At 36.3% G+C, this 14,791-nt stretch overlaps 1 protein-coding gene across 11 annotated transcripts in view; it reads left to right on the plus strand.

Moving 5' to 3' along the window:
* Positions 1 to 14,791, plus strand: part of CDH18 (cadherin 18) — a 1,131,397-nt gene that overhangs the window by 1,044,827 nt on the left and 71,779 nt on the right. For all 11 annotated transcript variants that reach the window (XM_050795521.1, XM_050795518.1, XM_050795525.1 and 8 more), the window contains one exon: positions 11,931 to 12,067. In XM_050795521.1, the coding sequence (XP_050651478.1) occupies positions 11,931 to 12,067 (137 nt within the window). The remainder of the gene's footprint in view (positions 1 to 11,930; positions 12,068 to 14,791) is intronic.

The raw sequence follows: 14,791 nt of genomic DNA on the forward strand, positions 1-14,791 counted from the left end.
GAAGTAGACTCTGTGAGGAACCTTCATTGTATTTTTGTTAAGTGTGCTGGTTTTGTGTTGGTTGGCCTCCAGCCAGAAGGTGGTGCTTTCAAGAGCATATCAGCTGCAGTTGTATAGGGAGGATCAAGCAGTCCACAGAGCCATACCGCTCCCAAGAGATTATATACTTTGTCCTGGGGTACCAGGGTGGGTAGAGAAAGGCCATCAGGTGGGGGCAGGGTTAGGCTTTTCTGAGCTCAGACTCTTGGCAGGTCTTGCTGTGGCTGCTATGGAGGATGGGAGTGTGGTTCCCAGGCCAATGGAATTATGTTCCCAGGGGGATTATGGCTTTCTCTGCTGCATCACACAGGTCACCCAGAAAGTGGGGAAAAGCCAGCAGTACAGGCCTCACCTTGATCCCATGCAGCCCGTAGCCCAAACAGTTGGTCTCATTCCCATAGGGTACCACCCAACAGCACCAAGTTTATTTCCCGGCAGCTGGTGATTAAAGCTAAGAACTTGCCCCAGGCTACAAGCCTCCCAGTTGAGAAAGCAAGCTGACTCACAATTCTTCAGCTATCCCAGGGAGCCTGCAGCTGCAGTCCACTTCTTTCAAAGGGTCTGTAGACTCTCTTGGCTTTCCTGGTTTGTTCCTGTTGTAGTTCTTGGAGCAAAAGTTCACAATGTGGGTCCACACACTGCTCTGTCAGTCCGTGTGGGAGCTGCCAGTTTGTCCTGCCTCCTCTTCGCCATTTCTCCTGGCTCTTGTCATACAACTTCTGAAATAGCATTTGGTATAAATACCATTTTGATGCTTATTTCACACAGGATAAAGTGAATATACAATGATAAGAGTGTTATAATGATGTGTCACAGTTATTATATTAGAGTAGGTTTTGGATCTATTTGAACATTTCCTCCATTATAGTAATCTTTTTGGCCACATGTGCTGGTTGATTGATCCAAAGTATTAACTAGACATACCACGAAGTAGCTTATTTCCCCCCTTAGATTCTACCTGAAGCCTAAACTAATGAAATAATTAAATAATCATTGAGACTGGACAAGAATGTGGTCACTTTTTCATGTTTCATTAAAGATATAAAAGACCTCTAAAAATCTTCAACTATTGGTTAAAGTGTATCTAACAGCCTAATGTCACCACCACGTGATCAAATCAGGCTTTCCCCTAGGAAGGGAACCTATGTCCTGGGAGGGTGTGCATAATTAGAATAAGTACCTTAGCCCTAGCTTAGTGATACTCTATAGATCTGCTAACAGGAGAATGACATCCAAATAGCTTATGTATTTCATGTGAGTTTTACAAAAAGACAAAATATTCTTTTTTTTTTTTTTTTTTTTTTGATGGAGTTACACTCTTGTTGTCCAGCCTGGAGTGCAGTCGCATGATCTTGGCTGTGGGCAACCACCACCTCCCAAGTTCAAGGGATTCTCCTGCCTTAGTCTCCGATGTATCTGGGATTACAGGCATGTACCACTACTCTTGGCTGATTTTTGGATTTTTAGTAGAGACAGTTTGGCCATGTTAATCAGGCTAGTCATGAACAAAAAATTCGAATAAGGTTTTGTAGCATTTCTAGAACTCAGGATTAATGGAATTTCTGGTATCTCACTTACTTAGAGGCATAAATACCAGGAAGAAACATTATAATTGCCTCTGCAGAGGTTTAGCTTAATTTTGTTTCATTGGATGGAAGTTTTGATTCAAGAGGTTAAAAAGTACCCCCAAATATCCATGTGCTATGTGTGCTACCCAGCTTATTAAGCATGTAAGCACAATACTCACTTTATGTGAGAAATCATACCTTCATTTTTCAGAAGGATTATTTTCTCAAAGCATGGCTTGTGTATTAAATTGCATTCCCAATGTTAACAAAGAGAATCATAATTTTAAGCTATACTTCAGGTGTGTGACTTTTTGTGAAGCTAAAGGTGAGTCCAAGGTTCGGCACAGTGGCTCACACCTGTAATTCTAGCACTTTGGAAGGTAGAGGCGAGAGGATCATTTGAGCTCAGGAGTTCAATACCAGCCTGGGCAACATGACAAAACACTGTCTCTACAAACAAATACAAAAATTGGGGTTGCATACACCTGTAGTCCCAGCTACTTCAGAGGCTGAGGTGGGAGGATCGCTTGAGCCCAGGAGGCGAAGGCTGCAATGAGTCATGTTCCTGCTGCTGCACTCCAGACTGGGTGACAGAGCAATACCCTGTGTCTCAAAAAAAAAAAAAAAAAAAAAAAAAAATGAGACCAAGTTGTGGTAATATCTCACAGGATATGTATTGATTAAACTTTATCCCAACTATTGATTATTCTCAATAAAACTTACAAAACTACTTGGGTGACAAAATCTTAAATAAATTTGCTTTACCATTCATGTCTTGTACCTGCAAGTGTTTACAAAGTGACAACTGAAAGAGGTCTTCTATACTTTAAACCAGATTATATTTCTCTAAGTAGGTCACTGTAAAAATAGATTTCTGTTACATAAGTTTTAAATTAATTTATTGTGGTGAAATGGACAGAATATAATGAAAATAAGTGCCACTGAGGACTGAACAGTTGTTATTGAAATGAAAAATAACATTTCTTATGCACTTTAATAATTATCACAAATATATACCTACATAATCAAAGGGAAGCTGAGTGCCAAATGATGACCTGCATAGTTTATTTAAAGCAGTTTCTGTGGAAGGAAATATTTGAGTAAAGGTAATCATTATTGAGATTGAATTTTTACTATGTTCATAACGTATCTGTTTGTTGGTCTCTAAAGTACTAATTTAAATAATCATTTTTCATCTCATTTCAATATACTGCATTTTCTTTTTACTTTCATCATTGCTTTAAAACATTTACTAGAGTTAAGAAATGGTGCAGAAGTTGAATGATAGAACAGAGAGCAGTGTAGAAATTCAAAATTATAGCGAGTATTTCTAAGTTATATTGGAAACTTGGCAAGATCTCCTGTACTGGGTGAGGCATGAATGGGTCCATTTATCTGCCAGTGTGAAATTAGTTAAGGTTTGCCCATGCGTCTTGTCCAATTAGAGGTCTGATAAAGACTACTGAGCAAATTTGAGTTGTCAGTAACTTAATTGCACTTTCTCCGATCTATAACTAGGAGACATCTTATTGATCATTGATCATACAACTTCCAGAGTAGCATTTAATGAAATACCATTTTGATACTTATTTCACACATAATATAGTGAACATGTGGTGGTTATAGGGTTTGAATTATGTATCACAAGTTTGAATTATGTATCACAATTGTCATATAAGAGTAGCCCTTGAGTCTATTTCAACCTTTTCGCCCTCATATTAACCCTTTTGGCCACATATGCTTGTAGATTAGTACAGGATATTAACAAGATATACCACAAAGTAGTTGCTTTGCTTTTTTTTTCTTAGATGTAAACTGAAGTCTAAAAGATGGGCTTTCACAATCAATAATTGTATTACATCTTAAAATTATTTCTAGAACTGTGGTTCTATGAAGTTTTATGTGAGGTACAAATGTGTTTGTTTTTTGTTCAATGTTTAGATATTCCTCAATGAAAGAGGGAATAAGCCAGCTACACACCATAAAGAGAAAAAAAAATTGTTTCTTGAATTAACCTAACCAATTTTAAACATAATATTAGAAATCCATGTGAAGGATGACATTAAGAATCTACAAATATCTTATCTAGATGTGAAAACATAGTGACCTGGATAGGTAAGACATGATTCCTTGGCATGGTTAGTGCTACCAAAATATTTACAAAAGAAGCAAAAGACTACTATCAGTTGCCTGAAATATTATCAGAGTCTCCATTATAACTGTTGATTGATTGGTTGGCTTATTCATTCACTCGTGAGGCCAAGCAATACATCTATGTTATTGTTGGTAGAAGTTAAAGAGCTTTAGTGTCATATACTTTCCAAATAAAAATTGCTCTATGTGCTTTAAGCAGGAAATTAAAAATTAATTTTCTGACAGAGAATTTTCGGAAACAGGCTGAAGTTCTGGCTATTTGTACAGAGACTCTTCTTTATTCAGTAGTAACCCTTATTCATATCCCACTGTGTTTATAGTGCAGTCACAGGAGAAAGGAACAACCAGTACCTACAATTTATGAACTGTCTTATCAAAATAGACCGAAGCTTCCTAGGAAAGAAAGAGAGAGAAAACCACCTTCCTGAGAAACCTTAAAGCAAGTTATAGTTGTTTTCTATGAAGGCCTATCATTTAACCCTCAAGCATAAGTGATTTTCACATATCACTTCACTTCATCATCACAAGAAGATTATTATGTAAATCGTTCTCCATTTTGCTCATGGAGACAGCTCAGAGAGACTAAATCTCTTAATATCACAGCGCTAAGTGATACAGCTGTGATTAATAGGTTTGCTTGGTTTCAAATCTGTATTGATAATCTTACTACGGCTCAATATAATTTTCACATAGATGCTGGGTCTATTTTAGAAACAATTTTTCCTGGAATTGATCTTTACATTCTAAATAAACAAGACTAAGAATCTGTAACTTATTGTACACAGAGAGAAAGAATGTAGATGTTTTTAAGTGTCTTCAAAGAGGTTACGACTTCCGATATCCGAACATTGGGAAATTCGTCCTTGGTAAGCAACCCATCCCTCACCCTAATTCTTCTTGCTTCTTCGTGTGTCTTTAAAAGTCTGTGCTCTTACAATCCAAACACTCTGGACATTTTTTCCCAATCTATGCATTCTCATCTTCAAAATTTTACAGAGATTATCTTTCCCTATCAAATATCTGTACTCCTTTCATCTACAATGAGAATAATTATATTCTTTCATTTGCTATACTAGGTGCTACAGTTTAGTCCATCCTCATCTTGTACCTAAGAATATTTTATTTTAAAAAGAGAGCTTACTACTCAAGTCTAACACGTGAATAAGGGCAGTCATATTAACTGGAAAGCTGATGTGTGGGAAGGAGAAAATTACTGTTTGTTTCCTGTCTACTACATGAAGCTTTTTTTTCTTCTTCTTTTCTCTTTCTAGTCTAGCAGCCAATACCAGTAGTCTGCAAAATGCTATCTCACCTCTGAAGGAATTCCAAACCAGATCTAAGATCTTTCTTTCTCGCTGTTTTTCTCTAATATATCATATGAAATCATCAAATTCCATACTCTCTGGATGATCTCTGATGCACATATCTCTATTTAACTGTTACTCATCTTTCAAGACTGATCAAATACCATGTCCTCCATGACGCTTTTATTCCTTGGAATTTTATTCTCTGATCTCTTCATTAAACTCTCTGGCATCCATCACTATAATAAGTTTCCTGTCCCTCCCTCCCTCCCTCCCTCCCTCCCTCCCTCCATTTCTTTCTTGCTTGCTTGTTTTCTTGCCTTCCTTCCTTCTTTCTCTCTCTGTCCCTTTTTCTTTCTTTCTTTCTTTCTTTCTTTCTTTCTTTCTTTCTTTCTTTCTTTCTTTCTTTCTTTCTTTCTTTCTTTCTTTCTTTCTTTCTTTCTTTCTTTCTTTCCTTTCTTTCTTTTCTTTCTTTTCTTCTTTCTCTCCCTTCCTTCCTTTTCCTTCCTTCCTTCTTTTCTTCCTTCTTTCCCTTCCTCCCTCCCTCCCTCCCTCCCCCCTTTGTTCTTTCTGTCTTCTTTCTTTCTTTCTTTCTTTTTTTTTTGAGACTGAGTCTCGCTCTGTCGCCCAGGCTAGAACACAGTGGCGCGATCTCGGCTCACTGCAAGCTCCGCCTCCCGGGTTCAAGCCACTCTCCTGCCTCAGCCTCCCGAGTAGCTGGGACTACAGGTGCCCGTCACCACGCCCGACTCATTTTTTTGTATTTTTAGTAGAGACGGGGTTTCCCCGTGTTAGCCAGGATGGTCTGGACCTCGTGATCCGCCCGCCTCGGCCTCCCAAAGTGCTAGGATTACAGGCGTGAGCCACCGCACCTGGCTTTTCTTTCTTTTTTCTTTATTTCCTTATTTTCCCAAAGTAAACTATTGGACATATTCTCTCTTTTTAAATATATATTTCTCATTCCTTTTGTGTACTCTTTCAAATGAAAGTATTTTTGAATGAATGGATCAAGATTGTAGGGGTTTGTGCTTGTGTTGCTATAAAAATACCTGAAGCTGGGTCATTTATAAAGAAAAGAGTTTTAATTGGCTCATGGTTCTGCAGGGTGTGCAGGAAGCCTGGTGCCAGCATCTGCTTCTGGCCTCAGAGAACTTACAGTCTGGCAGAAGGGGGAGGGGAGCCAGCATGTCACATGGTGAGAGTGGGAGCAGGAGTGAGAAGGGGAGGTCCCAGGCTTTTAAGCAATTAGATTTTGCGTGAACTGAGTGAGAACTCACTTATCACCAAGTGGATGGGGCCAAACCATTCATGAGGGATCCACCCCCACAATCCAGTCACCTCCCACCAGGCCTCACCTCCAACACTGGGAATCAGCTTTTAATATGAGATTCAGAAGTGAAAAATATTCAAACAATATTATCCCCCCTTTAAATTTTTCTCCTTTTAAAAACAAAGAAGCTGGCCTGGTGTGGTGGTTCACACCTGTAATCCCAGTAATTTGGGAGGCTGAGGCGGGTGGATCACCTGAGGTCAGGAGTTAGAGACCAGCATGGTCAACATGGTGAAACCCCGTCTCTACCAAAACTACAAAAATTAGCCAGGCATGGTGGCAAATGCCTTTAATCCCAGCTACTGGAGAGGCTAAGGCAAGAGAATCGTTTAAACCCGGGAAGTGGAGGTTGCAGTGAGCCGAGATTACGCTGCTGCACTCCAACCTGGGCAACAAGAAGGACACTGTGAAAAAAAACAAGCTGATAAGTATTACTCAGTAGACCTAGATTGTGTTTTAATCTCTTGCACTATCTCCTTATTGTTGTACAAAATTCTCTATTACTCTGTCCCTTGGTTTCTTCATTTGCAAAAGGGAACTAGTAATAGTACCTACCTCATGCAGCTGTTTTGAGTGTTTAATGAACTAATGTTTATAAAGCACTTAGAACCCCATCTAGTATATTGCAAATGCTCCATAAATGTTAGCTCTTCTTACCTCTTACTAGGTAGCTTTGTTAAATAACTCATATACATATTTAAGTGTTTCCTCTCTACCTCACACATATACCAGTACTCAAAGGTTTATATTAAGGGCCAAATCAGAATTTGAAGAAACTGTTTAAAATGTCTTATATGGCTATAAATCTTCTAACCTCAATTTATTCTGGTTCATTTTTGAGAGCTGTAACCTAGAATTTCTTTTTTTTTTTTAATTTAAAACCCCAATTTCACGGGTTTTATGATTAGTCCTCTTTTAGGACCTATGTCTCCTAGGCAAATGGTTACTTGATTTTATATTTTCTAAATACTCCTGAAAATGTCAAATTAATTATTTGTAAAAAAATCTAAATATTGATATATACATTCATAAAGTATTAAGTTTTTTTAACTTTCTGAGGGCTTATGAAACAGATTTTATTATAACATTATTTGAAAAATAATTTACTGAGAATATTCTCATCTCTTTTTAATTGTTTGATTAACGGTTTTATGGACCCATGTCACTTCTTAATTCTAAATAGAATGATTCTACATTTAATCTTCAAAATAGTCTTGAATAGTTTCTCTTTTCTCACATTTCCACTTCACTTACTTCTGAGTTTTTATTTCCACGTCTGGGCAGAAAGCCAAAGGTGGTTAGGCAGAACTATTTAGTTCTACTTGAGTCAAAATTCAATTGCAGCTTCATGAATAAGACTCTTTGGATCCAAGCATCGCCCAAAATCTAGCCCTTAGGATACTGATTTCCCTAGAGAGCTAGATAGCTTAGGAAACTCGGAAGCAAATAACATGAGTCTAAAGATGCGTGCCTAGCATTATGCTTACCATTTTTCTAATATATAAACTTAATTTAAACCTACATAAATTAAAATACGTTTAACTCTAAAAATATTAAGCCACTGATATTAGCACTTATGTTAGAAAGCCCAGTGTGAAGTGGCTAAAAAAGAGGAGATTGCGCTGGCAAAAAGAATACATATATTTTGGAAAACAAAACAAAACAAAACCTATTTTCTTCCAGACTGACAGTTCTAAGGTGATCAAATTTCTAAAATGAGACATGCTCTGCCATATTTCATAGGGATCTATAGCAATATAATCTGAGCTTTTCTGATAGTTGCTGCAGGAAACTTTGAAGCTGAATAATAAGTTCCAAATTTGAGTCCTCCAAATTTCAGATACAGAAGCTGATTTTCTTACAGTAACCAAAAATGGACAATTTCTTAAAGACAGGTTAACATTAGATAATAAAATAGCCAGAAAGCCTACTGATTACATTTTAAAGGATGTTGTCCTTTCCACGTGAAAAGACATCTGTCATTTCCTAACCAGTTCAGCCCTCATCCTCAGCATTTATCCTCTGGGAAAGAGATATTATAAGAAGGGTGGGGTTTTTTTTTTTGTTTTTTTGGGTTTTTTTGTTTTTTTTTTTTTCTAGTATAGACTCAATTCAAAGAAGGTGCAATGGTTTTACTGTAGCGTTGCTTTATGCTTTGAGAAGTCCAGTGACATATAGATTTCCCACTATTATGTAGCATGTTGTTTTTGTGTCTCAGAATAAGATTTACTTTAAAATTGTACCTTTGCTTGTTTAAATTTCTTTTTTATGTTAAACTTTTTTCAATTAACATGTACTTATTATTAGAACATTCAGTGTTAGAACATTCAATGTACAGTGGTCACCTCCTTGTTTTGATCACACAAGTGATACAATCTGTCTCTTTTTATGTGTTTTTTACTGATAAGTTAGATTTCTTGGCATACTCCTTGCTGTGTAGTTTCATTCTCCATGCTGCTATTAATATCCTCTGCCATGTGTGTTCATGCCTATCCACAGGAGGTTAGAAGATTTCACACCTTAGCAATATGCTCTGCATACCCTTCTAACACCTTATGCCTATGAGAGGCATGGGGTTGTACTGCAATTCCACTTACTCTCTGTTCTAGAAAGTCTGATGAATTTTGCAATATTTACATCACCACACCTATCCTATATTTCTACCCAGCTTTTCTTCTTTTACTCATACTAAAATGGAAGAAGCATCCCTATTACTTTCAATGGGAAATTTCTACAACTGCCCTGGAATCCAATTCTTTTCACCTTCTCATGAGTTTTACCATTTTTGATAGTCCGCTTTTTCAAAAGCATCATTTCTTTCAGCAAAGATAATGCTTCTTATTTCCCATATAAAAGAAAATAATTTGTTGAACCCACATTTCTGATGACATAAAATGCTTTTTTTTTTTTTTTTTCTGCTGTTCATTCAGGAAAAGATATCGATCCATTGTCTTGACTCATGGTCTTTGTATCTTCTCTTGAAGCCACTGCAATAAATCTCCAATCCTTTGATATTTTTTCTGATGTTATTCTTGACAAGTTAACTATTAATAATACTGTCTATCTTGCCAAATCCAATTAACCCTCACTAACCTCAATCAATCTCCTAACAGACTACACCCCAGTTGTTAGCTCCTTCCTTCCTGGTAAGACATTTCTTGGCTGCACACCACTCCCCCTCCCAGTTTTCCCCTCTCTCCTTTGGCTGCCACCATCTCTGAACAGATATTGGCCTGCTCTATACTCAGTAGGTTGTATACTTTAGTGCTCAATCTTTTATTTCTTTTCTCTTACAATTCTGTTCCAGATGAGATGATACCATTCCCATTACCTTACCTTTATGCTCCTTTGTCATCTCAAACTTATATTTCCTGTTTAGAAAGGACAATTGAACTCCATACCCATATTTGACTTTTGCTTTTTATTCCACGTGGGTATCTAATGGGCATTTAAGACGTAATCATTCATTTTTCCCAAATTACCATTCTCTAACTCTTTTTATCCACCTCAGTAAAGGGGCCTATCAATTAAATAGTAGGTCAAACACACACATGCAAATGAAGTCACCTGTGATTTAATTGCTGTACTAATGCCACTTCAACAAAAAGTCTATGAATTGCATTTCATATATAGCAATATGTTATACACTTCTTTCCATTATCTTGTATCTTTCCATCTTTGTCCAAGTTGACAAAGAATTTGTTTATAAATTGTTTTCAAGTTTCTACAATCTATGATAAAAAGTAGCCACTGTTATTTTTCAGAACATGAATTAATCTTTTTATTTTTTTGAATTTGACATTCTTCCCATTGCTTTCACAAAAGAGTAAAAACTCTTTGCCTTGTCCTACCTTGTCCTAACTCTTGGACATTCACGTTTTCAGTTTGCATAGCCACATTTACATAGATTTGTTTTCTAACCAATTCAAACTTTTTATTTAATTTGGATCTTTGCATCTTGGTTTTCTCCATTTCCTATGTTCTTCCCTAGCACTTTTCACATAATTAGTCCATTTCATCTTTCAGGTCCAGATAAAATATTACTTAAGCTTAGATTTTTTTTTTTTTTTTTTTTTTTTTTTGAGACGGAGTCTCACGCTGTCGCCCAGGCTGGAGTGCAGTGGCGCGATCTCGGCTCACTGCAAGCTCCGCCTCCCGGGTTCCCGCCATTCTCCTGCCTCAGCCTCCTGAGTAGCTGGGACTACAGGCGCCCGCCACCGCGCCCGGCTAATTTTTTGTATTTTTAGTAGAGACGGGTTTTCACTGTGGTCTCGATCTCCTGACCTTGTGATCCGCCCGCCTCGGCCTCCCAAAGTGCTGGGATTACAGGCTTGAGCCACCGCGCCCGGCCTTAAGCTTAGATTTAAAAAGAGAAATAAGCATTAGAGGCTTTAGGAGAAAAGAGAATATTTCTCTCCTTAAATAGTTGTAGAAATAGTCTGAAGCTTTTCTAGAGCATATGATAATTGTTTAATAGTATTTATTCATAGATATGTCAATCAGCTGTTGCTAAATAACACATAACTGCAAAACCCAGGGGTCTTAAAAAAAGCTATGTCTGACTATACCGTATGTGTCGATGGGTTAGCTGAGGGCTAGCTGAATTAGGCTAGCTTTTGATGTCAGTTCTGTTTATCTCTGGGGCACTCAATCATGCATCTGCACATTTACTAGGTTGATCTACTCTAGGTTGGGAGCCTTAATTGGGACAACTTTGCCCCAATTAAGGTCTTACCTTAATTCCTCCTGCTAGGACAAGTTAATTAGCCCAAGCATGCTTTTCTTGTGGCAGTGGCATAGCATACAAGGAAACATACAAAGTCTCATGAAACCTAGGCCCAGAAAGAAGACAGACAAGATCACTTTCAGCTCATTTGATTACAAAAGTAAGCTGAAATCTAACCCAATATGAGAGAATCCTGCAAGATTACATGAATTGAAGAGGAAAAATAATTTGTGGCCTATAATTCAACCTATCTTTATTTTTTATCTCATTCTTTGATCGAACAAAGGTTTAGTTGAACTGTGATGGAGGTACAATGTTAATAAATATAAATGTTTTGTTTTTCATTTTATATTTATCTTTAAACCTTAGCTACAATGAAATTTCAAGATAAATTCCTAATTTATCTCTGACTTCAAGGATTCTAATTTTTTTTTTTTTTTTTTTTTGGATAATAGCGACAAGAAATCTTATTGTAGTTTTTTTTTTTTTTTTTTTTTTTTTAATTAAACATAGGTTTCTAAGAGGTAAGTTCTTTTGGTCTCTCCATTATTAATCCCTGTGTTTCTACTATCTACTTTTATTCATGGAACTTGGTAAGACCTAACAAAATTATTCTTTGAATTAGTAATTGAACTTAGAATTAAAGACTGACAGATAAAAATAATTGATGTAAGTTCTATAAAAATATAAAACTGCCATGTAATCAAATATTGAACATTTTAATGTATTTAAATATAATGCTTCTCTTGGTTCAGTTGTATTTTCTTCATTATAACATCAAATAAAAAATTCTCTTTTTTTTTCTCTAGATATTTCATCAACTACAATGCTGAAGATGACAGATTTTTCAACATTGATGCCAATACTGGAACCATTAAGACTACAAAGGTTCTTGACAGAGAAGAAACTCCATGGTACAACATCACAGTCACTGCTTCAGAAAATGGTAAACTACTTCATATATCATAGTAAAAGATGTCACTGGTACAAGAAGACTTATACTGAAATATCTTTATTTTTGATATCAGGATCTAAGAGAGTAAGCGGAATGTATTAGATATAATTTATTATCAGAGAATAAGCGGAGTATATTAGATATAATTTATCCTTATCAGATAGCATGAATAAGTCTTGTACATTCCTCCTTACTGTAATTCTGACACGGTGATGGAAAATTGGCGTCACAGAACACTTATGCCTCATCCTTGAGTCAAGGGCATTTGGTTCTCCTTCTAATTGGGAGACTTGCTTTTTCATTTGCTTTTGCCGTACTTAACCTATCAAGTCTTTGGAAGAAGGGTACCTCATATGTGTGGTAGTTTAGGGAAAAAGAAAGAAATAAAAATATATAATTGCACATGGATTATTTTGTCAATGTAACACCTCTGCTCAAGTTTCAAAAACACTTATAGAACTTACAGTAAAAGAATAATTCTTGGAATTTCAACAGCCAGATCTAGGCTCTCTTCAAGTACATGATCTAAAGCTGAGGGTAACTCTTGTTCTACCTCCACCCAGAATATTCCATTGTGATAAACACCTAAGCTCAGGAAACAACATACAAAAATACGTATCCATAATACTGCTGGGATCATAAAGGTAGATATGACTGTGTGAAATGAAATTAGAATATAATTCTAAGAAAATGAAGCCATCTTCATAACAATAAAGTTTTTTTAACATATTCATAAGTAGACCAAAGGTACCAATTATCCTCACTTTAAAAGTGATGAAGAGTTTATATATATATATTTAGGAAATGTTTTGATGTGTTCATGAAAAACCATTAATATATTAGAGTTTAAGAATACTTCACATTTGAAAATAGTGCCATATAAAGTAAAATCACGTTCTGTTTTTCTTTCGGAGGATCTAAAACATTAAAAATTGTAACAGCTTCATTGATATATCATTCATATAGCATAAAATGTACCATTTTAAAGTGTATAGCTCAATGGTTTCTAGAATATTCACAGAGTTGTACATCCAGCACCACAACCAATTTCAAAACATTTTTATTACTCCAAAAAAAACAAAAATTCTGCATTACTTAGTCATAATCCCCCACACTGCCTCACCTTAATTCAGGAAGCCATTAATTTACTTTCTATCTCTATAAATTTGCCTGCTATTGCTTTGTTATATAAAAGAATCATGTAATAGGTAGTCCTTTGTGACAGGTTCCTGTCATTGAGCATTGGTGTGTTAAATGTTTATCCATATTATAGTATGTGTCATCAGTACTTAAATTTTATTGCCAAAATTAGTCTATTGTATTGATATATCACATATTTATCCATTCTTTACTTGACAAACATTCATCTGGTTTCCATTTTTTTTCCTAATATGAATAATATTGCTGTAGGCATTGGTGTGAAAGTAGTGGAAATGTTTCCGTTTCTCTTGAGTATATGCCTAGGAGTGAAATTGCGGGTAACTCATATGATAATTCTATGTGTAGCCATTTGATGAACTGGCAGATTGTCTTCCAGAGTGGATGCACTGTTTTACATTTCTGACAGCAATATTCCAATTTCTTCATATTTCCACCAACATATATTCCTATCTGTCTTTTTATTATAGCCATTCTAGTGGTGTGAGGTGGTATTGCACTGTAGTTTATGCATGCTTCTATTGCCCTTAATTATATAGCAATCATGAGGCTATTTCAGTGTTTTTTATTCTACTTCGATTTTGGTGTCTACAAAATTAGCTCAAGTGACTTTCATTTGGATTGGTTTTTCAACATAGTATCTCTGTAAAAGTAACTTTTCACTAATTCATTTTAAAGGGGTGCTCTAAAGAATCCATGAGTGAGTTCAATTGCAATCACTTCTGGTTATTTTCGTCTTCAAAATAGCCAGATGTTAGCAATCGTGGATCCTTAGTAACATAAGAACAAATTAAATGGTGATTAAATAATAAGGACTCATTAAAAATTAGTTAAGAAATAAAGGGATGAATGGGAAAAATATATCCAAGAAAAAAATTATGAGGGCTGAAATGGTTTGATGCTGTCCTCACCCATGTCTCATCTTGAGATGTAGCTCACACAATTCCCACATGTCATCGGAGGGACCCAGTGAGAGGTAATTGAATCATGGGGGCTGGTCTTTCCCATGCTGTTCTCATGATAGTGAATAAATCTCAGGAGATTTGATGGCATTATGAAGGGGAGTTCCCCTGCACACTCTTGTCTCTTGCCTGCCACCATGTAATATGTGACTTTGCTTCTCCTTTGCCTTCTTTCATGATTGTGAGGCCTTCCTAGCCATGTGAAACTAAGTGCATTAAACCTTTTTCCTTTATAAATTACCCAGTCTCAGGTATGTCTTTATCAGTAGTGTGAAAACAGACTAATACAGTAAATTGATACCAATAGAGTGTGGTAGTGCTGCAAAGATACTTGAAAATGTGGAAGTGACTTTGGAATCGGGTAACAGTCAGAGGTTGAAACAGTTTGGAGGGCTCAGAAGAAGATTTTAAAAAGTGGGAAAATTTGGAACTTCCTAGATACTGAGAGTGCTCGGAAGACAGGAAGATGTAGGAAAGTTTGGAACCTCCTAAAAACTTGTTGAATGGCTTTGACCAAAATGCTTATAGTGATATAAACAATAAAGTTCAGGCTGTTGTGATCTCAGATGGAGATAAGGAACTTTTTGGGAATTGG

Source organism: Macaca thibetana, chromosome 6, assembly GCF_024542745.1.
Source record: "Macaca thibetana thibetana isolate TM-01 chromosome 6, ASM2454274v1, whole genome shotgun sequence".
NCBI lineage: Eukaryota > Metazoa > Chordata > Mammalia > Primates > Cercopithecidae > Macaca > Macaca thibetana.